This window comes from Nilaparvata lugens, chromosome 1 (genome assembly GCF_014356525.2).
Source record: "Nilaparvata lugens isolate BPH chromosome 1, ASM1435652v1, whole genome shotgun sequence".
In the NCBI taxonomy this organism is placed as follows: Eukaryota; Metazoa; Arthropoda; class Insecta; order Hemiptera; family Delphacidae; genus Nilaparvata; species Nilaparvata lugens.
This window is the reverse complement of record NC_052504.1, coordinates 58,599,896-58,612,391: the sequence shown is the minus strand read 5'-3', so window position 1 is coordinate 58,612,391 and position 12,496 is coordinate 58,599,896. Positions and strand designations below refer to the sequence as shown.

General features: G+C 33.3%; 1 protein-coding gene across 9 annotated transcripts in view; it reads left to right on the top strand.

Moving 5' to 3' along the window:
- The window catches only part of LOC111052521 (protein split ends), a 151,588-nt gene extending 144,128 nt beyond the window's left edge, over positions 1-7,460 (top strand). For all 9 annotated transcript variants that reach the window (XM_039438144.1, XM_039438139.1, XM_039438159.1 and 6 more), the window contains 4 exons: positions 413-542; positions 1,984-2,462; positions 4,627-4,785; positions 6,002-7,460. In XM_039438144.1, coding sequence (XP_039294078.1) covers positions 413-542; positions 1,984-2,462; positions 4,627-4,785; positions 6,002-6,130 — 897 coding nt within the window. In that variant the 3' untranslated portion in view covers positions 6,131-7,460. The remainder of the gene's footprint in view (positions 1-412; positions 543-1,983; positions 2,463-4,626; positions 4,786-6,001) is intronic.
- The last annotated feature ends 5,036 nt before the right edge of the window (positions 7,461-12,496 follow it).

Genomic DNA, 12,496 nt, shown 5'->3' with positions numbered 1-12,496 from the left:
TTAGCCTAAATATAATAATAATAATTATTAACTCAAGTTGATCATATTTAATAATTACATTATTGTATGTATGACTATTATTGTATTATTATGAATACTATTGTATTATTGTATGTTGACTCCGTCTCACACCAAAGAATGATTAAATATAATAATAATATTTACCTCGAGATGGACATATTCAGTTGCATTTTATGCTGTATTCTGCTTTAGTGTTTTGGTTTTTTTTTCAAATAAAAATCATTATTATTGAAAATATGTCGAAATTGGGGTAAACCAGTTGTCACTCTTGTTCAATTTCTATTATTTGTCCATAGGCTGTTCTTTCTGTCTGTCGATATGAAAGCCTACTCCAAAAATGTTGTACAATATTGAAAGTAGAGTCTAATTAGTGTGTTTTGTTTGTGTTTAGGGTGAGGTGGTGCAGCACGTGAATTACATCCAGCCAGCTCACTACGTTCACTCACAGCTTATGTACCAGCAATACCTCAGGGAAGCAGCCATGGCTCTGCCAGCGGCTGCAGCTTACCAATTCACGCCAGGTGAGTCCAGTTCATGTTGGCTTAGTCGTCTCTCATTCACAAATACGATCCTACTACTTTTTCTGTCTTCTAAACAATCAAAAATTGATTCTAATAATCAATTATCCTACTACTTTTCTAGCTTATTCTAATAATCAGAGTTCCATTCAATAAAGGGTAGAGCGGAAATAAAGACATGATTTTGTGCTGTAAATTATGTACGGTAGTTTAAATATTTATGGTTTTCAGAGAATGATTCTTGTTTACTTTTAAGGTAATTCATGAAATCTAATGGATGGATGCAGACCAATTTTTGAATGTATTATACAATGTTACATACAGTACTGAAAGATTTATTATCTCTTAAACATGAATCTTTCACGTATTACATCTCTGAGGATTTAAATGAATAAGAATATGAATTAGGTACTTTACAAAAATGATCTATTTACATTTTGTGCTTTGATGTATGGACCCTCTTATTGAAAAACATGAGCATATCCTGTCTCATTGTCTTATTTATTGCCAGGTCTTCAGAAAATCACAAATATTTACTTTTTAAACGGATCTATTAAATCAATGATTTAAAATCAATTATGTTAAGTATGTTAGTTGGAAGGCACAATAGGATTCCATTCGATTCTGCTCCTATAATACCGTAATGAACGTAATTGTCTGAATGTAGTCTATGCTTTATATTTCATCCAATTTTCTAATTGAATAGTTAATTATTAAAATAAATTGTAATAAAAAGTTTAAATTTTACTTTCTAGGCAGGTTTATAAAATTGGTTTGGAGTAAATGGAGAAAATCTACTCGCCCGATTAAAATAATCAATAATAGTTATAAGGCACAACAGGCTTTCATTCAAGTCTGCTTCTCTACTGATACATTTTTTTGAATCAATTCTATAGTCTTATTTCATCCAATTTTCTAATATAATACTTATTGAATCTATGAACAAAATTGTTTCTGTTGAGAGATCTCCTTATTGTATTCAATACAGTCAGGTATTGTATTCAGTACAGTGGTTTTTATTTCACACATTTTTTAATATTATAGCTTTTTGAATTCACGAAGAAAATTATTTCTGTTGAAAGATCTCCTTATCGGATTCAAATTTTATTTTAAAATCTCATTCTCTTGAGAGGATAACATTTCTTTTGTATATGAAATTCATTTATTGAATACTACTGAATACTAGCAGGTAACCCGTACTTCGCAAGGGTCTCATTAAAAACTTGACCTACTGAAATCTTGAAGAATTCAAAATAGGCCTATAACCATCCCCGGTAAATCAAGAATCTATATGCTACATTTCAAGCTAAACAGTCCAGTAGTTCGTCATTCGTGAATTTTCTATCCCGTAGTAAATCCCGTGAATAAGCCAATTCTTTCCTTTATTATAAAGTATTATAGATACAAACATAGTAAGTAAAATGGCGTTGGTTGTGTGTTTTAGGAGTGAAGGCGGAGTGCGAGGACGCAGCACGGGTGACAGGAGGCAGTCCCCCGGGGGCGGGGCCTCTGGAGTTGCGGCGAGGCTCGCCACACGACCGCACCACCGACTCGCCACAAGTGGCAACACTGTACGTGCACGGGCCGCGCCACCTCTACTACGAGCAGCCGCCCCCGGCGCACCGCCCCTCGCAGCCGCCCCACGGCCACCGACCACCGGCTACGCCGCCCCACGCCAGCCAAGTGCCGCCCCAGGCCGACTCGCTGCTCATGCTGCTGCAGCGCTACCCCGTCATGTGGCAGGGACTGCTCGCCCTCAAGAACGACCAGGCCGCCGTGCAGATGCACTTTGTGTTTGGCAACCCGCACGTGGCCCGCGACTCCCTGCCCTGCAACTCGGATGGCTCCACTCCGCCGCTCAGGATCGCCCAGCGAATGCGGCTCGAACAGACTCAGGTCGAGGGCGTAGCACGAAAAATGCAGGTACGTTATCAAATGCTCTCATATTTATCCATGACCATGTTATAACATATCACAATTGCTTCTTAAACCAGATGTCATTTCTATGTTCAGTAATTTTCAAATCCGTTGCATACAGTTGCTTTCACAATGCAACTTCAATCGGGTAACATTCGTGAGATATCTCAAATGTGCGAGTATTCCAACTTTTTGTTTCTTGACTTTCTTATAAAAAATTATGAACTCATTTCAAATAAGATTAACATATTATTGCCATTTAAAAGCCAAAACCCTAATCTTCTTTTATATTTAAAACCTAATTAAACAGGACCTTTCCGGTTATGTTCATACACTAGACAAATTGAAATATCGAATATCTGAGACACTCCCCTTTTATAATAAAAAATATTGGCCCAAATGAAAAAAAAAGAGCAAATGCTCATGAGCAAAAGCATGGAGCATAAGGTTTTGCTCATGAGCAAAAGGTAGAAGCAAAAGCATTTGCTAATTTTTATATGAATAAGCTTTACCTTATACTTTTACCTTATGCTCCTGAACTCTGGAGCAAATGCTCACATATTTTAAATATTTTTCATCAGCTGATTCGCTTTTGTAACCTTAATTTGTTTTAATAGCTCACGGAAGCGCTAAATATGCAAGTAGGGTGCACTGCTTGTGTTTGCGTCGTCTGCTCTGTTTTCTATATTTATGAATAGAGTTTTAGGTTAGTTGAGTTTAGAATTTTGAAATAATAGCGTGAGAAAATGTCATCTCTATAATAATCTTCAGCATTGTCTTATATCAATAGCCTTCTTATAATCGTCTACACTCTCATTTTCTTAAGTGCCTATTTCCTATTTTATGATGGCTATCTTTAAAACAGGTACAGCTATCTTTTGTATTTATTCTTTTGTAGGGATAATGGTGATATATATCATGGTTGAATCTAAAAAGAGTTTTATAGTTCTCAACTACGGTATTGGTTGTGATCGTATCTGGTATAGTTTCCTCTTCCTCATACGAATTAGTTGAGCCATTTTACTATGAGCAAAAGGTGATAAGCTGCTCTAGACTAGACTTACCTTTTTTGAAGTATTTGCTTCTAATGTTGAGCAAATGCTCTAGTTTATTCATACAATTTTGAGCAAAAGCTTTTACTTTTGAGCAAATGCTCAAATTATTTTTTTGATGAGCATGAGCAAAAGGTTTTGCTCACGTTTATTCATAGAAAATTAAGCAAATGCTCAATATTTTAGAAGTATAAGCAAATGCTCAACTTTATTCTTATGGCCCACTGTCTTGGCTTTCACGTAACTCGTGCTCTAAAGACTCTAAATGTAAAAATTGGATAAAGTACTATTATTTCACCACGCACAATTGTTTTACTTGAAGAAAGGACACAAAGAGGTTTGCTTGTGCTCCGAACTTTCTTTCCTATGTCCATTTAGTTCCATGGTCCAAATCATAATGTATGTTTTAAGCTTATATCAGTTTTGGAAAGTTAATTGTATGAATTATTAATCTTGTTTTTTTTTGGCTTTTATAATCGGAATTCAAAATCTTCAAAGAATCCAAAATTACTACTAATTTGAATAACCCTACAAACTTAAAATTGAATTGAATAATTGCCTTTTTTAAAGGCAGAGTTAGGACTCTATGTCCTCTCTACCACAAAACCCTCAATTTGGTGAGAATATATTTTTACCAAGGTACATTTCCTTATGTGTTGATTTCATGAATAATTCAATTAAATATTATCATAGAGAAAACAAAGCATATAGAGATATATCATGATATAGGGCGTTTATGCTGCAAATTTTACTTTTAGCAAGCCGATAGTTCTAGTTGCTACTTTTTTCGTGAAGCTATGTGACGTTGGTAGCCTCTCATTCTGTGCCGTTCTTAATCTCGCCCGGCCAAAACATTAATAATAGACAGTAATCGGATTGAGTTGCAAAACATCGGCTTGAAAATTGGAACATGAACGACCTTTACCATAGGATATCTACTTATGCTATCTTTTCTCTATGATATTATTTAGTATGCTGTAGTGATAACCTGATCTCAATATGCAAAAAGTATTTCTTTTTGGTGAAATACATTGCAATCTTATTGAATCTAGGTTTTTCCTTGTTGATAGATTATAGCTTATAATTTCAATAATACTAAATGATGTGAATAATTTCAGATGGACAACGAGCACTGTATGCTGCTGGCGCTGCCGTGCGGCCGAGACCACATGGATGTGCTGCAGCAGTCCAACAATCTGCAGAGTGGATTCATCACCTACCTGCAGCAGAAGCAGGCAGCTGGCATTGTCAACATTGCCGTGCCCGGCTCGCAACAGGTAACTTCATAACTTGAACATTTCATCAATCCGAACTCTGTTATTCTCATTACTTCTATCTACTATTACACTAGTAGAATCTTACACTAGTATTGAAAACATAGCGGAGCGGCGAAGGTTAAAAATAATGTATGTATTTAGATGGTGGCACACTCAGTCAGAGATGCAGTATGTTCTGAGCTTCTGGCCCATTCTAATACAAGAATTATAAAACTCAAGCTTCAAGCTACCTTCTCCGCTCCACTATGTTATTGCGGATAATGGTAGCCTACCACGATGAGAATCTAGGATAGATCGGTGAGAAACAAGGATAGGAATTATGTGTAGAATGTTAAACCGTATTATGGTATCTCCGCCTCCTCCACAATCTATACCAGTGGGATAAGTGATAATCATGATATGGTCTTGTTAATGAAGAATCACTTGATAGTGGAATAATATTTCATTCAATTTATCCGAGTTTTTACAGTAGTTTTACTGTCATTTCGATAATTTCTAGAATTTCAACTTCTTATTGTTTGAAAATCTGATTCAACTTTTGATTCCATTTTACCTAATATGAAATAATGTTTATCTGATATAATTTTTATAAGTAAAATCACTTCACTTATGTGGGCTACTTTATTCAAATTAATAAAAACAAAATAAAAACTTATAGTACCCTTCTATTAAAAACTTCAAAATATTTTTAAGTTTTTAATAAAAGGGTACTATAAGTTTTTATATTGTTTTTATTAATTTGTATATAGGTTACAGAAAGAACCAATTTCAACAAAACAATTGAATTAGTTAATCATTTTTTAACTATAAGCACTAGTCTAATTTGATGAAATTGAAACACAATTGGCTGCTCCTTATACTTTCGTAGGCTTACATTACAGAAATGAGGTACGCGAGTTTCATAGTTCGTGGCTTACAGTCAGTTTTTGTAAGTTGAGTCATAGTAGGTTGAGTCTACTGAAGTAGAAAATTATGTTTCTAATCTCCCGTAAACAGTGGTGTATGCTCTCTCCTTATGTGGTGAACTTTTTCCATTTATATAGATATGGAAATTTTAATAAAGGTAATATAATGAATTAGAATAGAGTGGAAACTTGAGTGTGTTGTTATACAGGCAAATCATTTCCATTCGCTTACTCTATTGAGATCAGTAAATAATCATTAGCCCATGTTTGAGAGTGGATTGTTGAAGAAGTATTGTTTGTATTGTTTGCAGGCAGCGTACGTTGTCCACATCTTCCCGGCTTGCGACTTTGCCAACGAGAGTCTGGCGAGGATAGCTCCAGACCTGCTACACAGAGTGGCTGACATCGCCCATCTTCTCATCGTCATCGCCACTGTGTAGCTGCATCTCAAACCAAACCATGATTATGACACTTTACCGGACGAGACTCAACATCAACTAATTTCACACTATCAGACTCCCGCTGATGTCACGTTTATAGGAATAGCATTACAAGTATAGCCAAGATTATCAGCGTGTGAACTAAAGACATTCCTCAATCTTCAAGTGAGCCAAAGCACTTTTATAATATTGCTCACAATGAACACTTGACGATTCAAACAAAATGATTATCGCTATCTCCTCCTCTCCACAAGTAATTTGAATTCGAGCTAGTATTTATGAATTGTCACTATTGTAATTAGGTTTTAATGACTATCACTAAGTGTTTTCGGATAAGTACAATGAAATAAAATTAATGAGCATCTACTATCTCCAATAAGAGCAATAAAACAAAATCAAATACCCATTCCTATTTAGGATTCATGTTTTTCTATACTGTAGTCCAATTTATAGAATCTGAAAATACTACATCGAAGCTGCTAATATATTAACGTCTTACCTAATATTATATATGCGAATATAAAATCTACAAAATATATTTTACTGAATAAAATCCGGTATTCCGGCGCATAAAAGAAAACAAAAATTGTACAAGAAATAGATTGTATTGCAATATTTTAAAAAAACTTCCATGTAAGAAGTACAAAAGCTTAAAAATTAATATTTTATTTTATAGTTGTTGAATTGTTTGACAAAGATATTGGAATAATGATTAATTTTATTAGAAGTAATTATTGATTTTATTTTGAACTGATTATGTACACCATTTGACCAAAAAAGCAACTCATCCCCCTTTTATTGTGTATATTGAGTAAGGTTAATATATTATGATAGTAAGGATATTTGGTTATATAAATAGCTAGCATAGGGACATTTCATTTATTTCTATATATGTAATATTTGTAAATTTTGGAGCCAATGTAAATATATTTCAATAAGTTAATGTCAGTTTGCTCAAATAAATATAGATTATATTATATATTATACAAATATATAAATAAATGAAAATATTATAGCTTCATATTATTGAGGCGCATATGTACATATTATAAATATATATGATAATATATAGAATGATAAAAGTACCTATAACAGTAGATGTTTTTGTGTGACGTTATAGTCGAGGATGAAACCCATACTTCTATTTTCTTTTTTATCTGGTTGAAAAACTTTGTAAATAGTTCAGAGAGTTTCTTGGGCTGTGATCTCTGCATTAAGTTGTATCGTTATTTTTCAATTGATAAAAATATATTTAAAAATCATCCAGTGATTTAAGTTATTAAATGATTAAAGATGTTAGTGAAAATAAATTATTGTTTTAATAACTAAATTTGTAAAATTATTCACCATCCCTTTTGAAATACTCTAGAATGATAGAATGGCATTATTGTTAGATAGTGTTGAAGAGTTTCACTAATGAATTATTATTGGAGTAGTGATCAACTAAAGAAAGTTGTCATTGTTTGATTGTGAAGAACATGACATGTCTTTCGGAGACTTGTAAAAGACATCTCAACACAACATTAATCTATCATAAAAAATATTCCCGTAATAAGTTTGAGTGAAAAAACAATGAAATGATCTGAGCATTTCGAACCAGGCTGCATTATCTGACCAAATGGAAAACTCATGCTAACTTCTTAATACGTTCTCAGGCAACATAGCAGCTGTATTCAGATCCAGTTGTAGTAAATATTTGACTTGACATTGATAATAATACATTTTTACTGATCTGACAGAATACAATATATTTTATAATGTGAAACATCTCGCAAATGAATAGTATTTTGTACATAGGTATTTCAAAACTCATTGCAAAGCAGGGCTTAATCAATCAATCACTGCTTTACATTGCACTCATACTTTTGAGAGGATTCCAGTTCCTCGATATCAGTTCATGTAGTGCCTATTTTAAGCATTTCGTGAGAAACTTTAACAAGTAAGAAGTTGAAAATACAGTTCTTTGAATTATCACGACAATACATTACTTTAAAGGTTATGTTTTAATTTAATGTTTCAAGGTAAAAGGGTAGGGTCGAGGGGTAGAAATGGTTCTGGTTTTAAATGGCAATATGTTGGTATTATGAGAAATATACGGTACCTATTAAAAATATTATTCGAATATATTGTATTGTGTCCACTATATACAACAGGAACTAGACAAATTGAAATTCCTTTTTTTGCATTTTTGTATGATTTATTGGTAGTAGCTTTCAATGAGAATATCTTTGGAACGGTTTGAGATGTGCGGGATTCGGGAACTATATAACCACGTGATCGAGCTAGCCAATCAAAAGCGTTTGGCTATATACAGTAGTTATTCAGGACCTCCTAAATACCAGACCTGCGCCTGTATGAAAATCTAGGTAAAATGGCGCCGATAGTTGGTGGACTCAGCTGACACTGATATTCTGTCATCAGTTTTTAGTATTTAGTTGTAGTTAAGAAAAGTTTGTTTACAATTGTCACGGGCTTTATAATATTTGCGAGTTTTATGATTGATCAATTATCTTTCTATACGGTAATTGATTATTTAAGATGTAATGGAGATTCAAATTAGTTTTTTTAGTACGGTATTCAAAGTGTTAAAGTGTTGAATGAATTCAAATTGTGAACAGTAAAGTTTTAAGAAATCAAAATGAATAGTGAGTGTTGAGTTTTCGAAGTGTATTCAGTGTTCAAAAGTGTTTTAATCAACAATAATTTTATAATATTCAACCGTAGATTACTTTTTGTTTAATATCAGCAACTCAACATTTAGCTTTATAATACAACATGCTACAATGAGTATGAAAGAGTATATGAGTATTGAACATGCTTAGAAATTGTGTTGTCCCTGGGTGTAAATCAAACTATTATAGAAAAACCCTCTGAGTTACAATATTTACTTTTCCCCAAAGATAAAGAGTTGAGGAAAACGTGGACAAGGCGTATCCGTAGGGAAGACTATAAAAGTCACTAACAATTTGGATGTGTGTATGAATCATTTTAGAGCATCAGACATTATTAGAGAAGACAAGTTTTTGTGTGATGATGGTTCTTGTGTGACTGCTCTAAGAAAAAAAGTAAAACTACCTATGTGATGGTGCCTTCCCTACAATTTTTCCAAATCAGCCTTCTTACAACACAATTAAATCATGTGTGTGAAGGTATTGGGCAATATTTTTCTAAACAGTTAGGTACTGCAACATAAAGAATAATAATTAGTTGCCCAAGCAAGCAAAGTTGCGAAAATTGAGAACATTGAATTTTTAGACTAGAATAAAATACAGTAACGATAAATATAAGCTATGTGCATGTAAATTTACATGCAAGAGAATGCACTTTAATGCTATGTGAATGAGAATAAATAAAGTCTAGTTACCTTATCAAATAATTACTTCTTTAATAAGAAGCTTATTTAAATTCTAAGAAATAATTTTGAACAGTAATAAGTTATTAGAGAGAGCTGAAACCTATAGTGAGGTCCACGTTATAATGGCAGTGGATAAAGATAGAAGAATAGCGATACCGATTCTCTGCATTAATTAATTATATTTCTAAACTGTCAAAACATAATTGGCATCGGTGTGGATCTAGAAAAGGATAGTACCACCGGCTTTGTCGAATGATAAACTAGTATAGCAAAACCAAAGTTGATCAAATACTGTCATTATAACGTGGACCGCACTATAGCTGATGGCAGTAAGTTAGTCAACCAACTACGGCGGCCATCTTGTTTGTATGCTCAGGTCCGGTATTTAGGAGGTCCTGAGTTACTGTACATGAAGCCTACTGTCAAATTATCCTCATTAACTTAGTAAGTTTAACACACTGGATTCCACCTATAAAATATGATTCAACCCATTCTAGTTCTACTTCAGTTTTTAGAATTTCTAATAATGTTTATGTTTCACACAATCAAAAGCTTTGGATAAATCGGGAAATATTGCAGCAGCCTTATCACCCGAATCTTTACATGCAAAGGCCTAATAGTTACCGTATTGTTTATTTTCATTTCTGGAACCCATGCTGTTCACATATAGATTTAATTTCTTCGAGGTGCTACAATAAGAAGAGTAGTCCTAACTACTTGAAAAAAATTTAAAACTACTTTTTAAACATTTCAACGAACTTATCACATTTAATGTGAGCCTATAATTAATATTTATTGAAATCCCAATTATTAAAATCAACAAAAATCCCAATTAAATGCCGTGTATCGAATTTCCATCCAGCTGTTTACCATGTTGCCAACATTTGCAGTAGCAGAAGGCTTTGAGGTGATTTACAGCATTTAATTGGGATTTTCGTTTATTAATAATATATTATCGATTAATTAGCATTTGAACAAATCTAATGCAACTTCCAATTTATTTCCATCTGTAGAGCCTATAATTTTCTACTCATTCAGAATCACCGCTCTTGAAAATTGGTAAAATATTTTCTTCTTTCAGATCATCAGGGAAAATTCCCTGTTCTAATGAATTATTAATGAGATGGGTCCATCTTTACATTCTTTTAAAATCTTATTTGAGAACCCATTTAATCCTACTGCTTTTTATTATTCAAATTGTTGATTAATTTGAAAACTCATCTTTTGATACTAGCTCTCCTATTTTTATTGATTACATCCCATAAGGTAGGCCTACTGTAGAGTTGATATTGGTACCGTAGGTACTGAACTAGTTTTTAGCATTTTAGCTGTTTTCTTATATTTAGCTTTCTTCACATCTTTTGTGTCGATTTTCTTTCGAAATTTGAAATTATTTTCACTTTGAAAATCCTCAACCAATCATAAGCTTCCCAATTGGCCAGTCAATAAAGACATTGATGCATAACAAATTAGGGGAAAGCTGAATTTTTTCAGGGTTGCGTCACACCGCTTGTTTCTCCCCCCCCCACCCCGGACAACCCCACGAAGTTCAAACTGCAATGGTTTCCTGAAACAAGTATATCTCGGCTCCAAATCAAGATTTCGATCTGACTTTCATTTAATCCATTAGGATGCATAGATCTACAATTGTAAAGAAACTGTACACAACACATTACTGTAAGATCTACAATTATTAGTGTCATATAGCATTCAATCGTATATCTATTGTTCAGGAATCTATTCCCTTACAAAGCCAGAGAATTAGGAAATTTTCACTTCATCATTTTATATTTTGTATAATAAAAGTTTACGCTTCCGTTTTTCGAGAAAAATGTTTCGTATAAAAGTTTAGCTCGTTTTAAGACCTTTTAAATGATGTACACGGTATCATGAGTCTTATAACTTAATTGATGTCCTATAATCTTAATTGTCCAGTTAATCTGCACAATGTACGTTTTTTTCGCGCTAGATGCCCATTTGAGTACTACTACCACCAACAGGTGTTTTCCAGGAAAACTATTATTAAATGTGCTTCTTTTCTTTCTCAATGCAATCCACATCCGAAGCCCTTTATAAAAGAATTGAGTTTGGTCTCAAATTGTGGACCAGGATTTCCACATTGTTGAATTTCTTTCAGAATTCTATTTATTTTAATTTCGATTTTGACTCTGCAACTTTACATATGAAATTTTATAGTTATGATCCGATAGATCTGAGCTACGGTACCTAATCTGACATCACAACCTTCTATATTATTAAGATGTTATAAATTATTGTATGTGAAGTGTTACTGTGAAATTATTGTATATTCGTGGACCTTAATAGGAGTAACTAGAGGAATACAATTATATATATATATATATATATATATATATACACATATATATATATATATATATATATATAATATATATATATATTTGAATGTTCAAATCTCACCACTTCACTTCCTGGTTGATTGACAAAGAGGGGCCCAGCTCCCCGAAAATTCTCGTTTAAATGTAAGTTTTTAAGTGTTTTTAATCTATCCGTGGCGTGTGTATCCTGTCTATATATATATATAGTTTTTCTATGGTTCTGTATCATTAGTATTATCTGACTCCGGCGGTGTATTTTACATAGAGCCGTATTTATGACGGATTCTTGAGAACGTTCTTAACTAAGCAATCACCAAGATTTGGCTGCCTAGGAACCAATCAGAGCAGTTCTAGTGGCTGGTTGCTAGGCAACCAAAACATGTTTAGCCAAGAATGTACTTGAAAATCGTTTTAAGGGATGATTGATGATTATTGATTGAACTAGGCTACATTTACATACCAGGAGTTATCTCAAAATTTAATCACTCAAATCATGAAAATTAATTTCTCCACTAAAAATGTTAGATCTCTGCATGAGTAGTAGATGGGTTCTAGCACTGGAGCCTTTTACAGAGTGCCTAAAAGCCTCGAATTTCTGATCCGTAGTTGTCGCAATTCCGTCAAACTAGGCAACGGACAAAAAAATACGGGTTT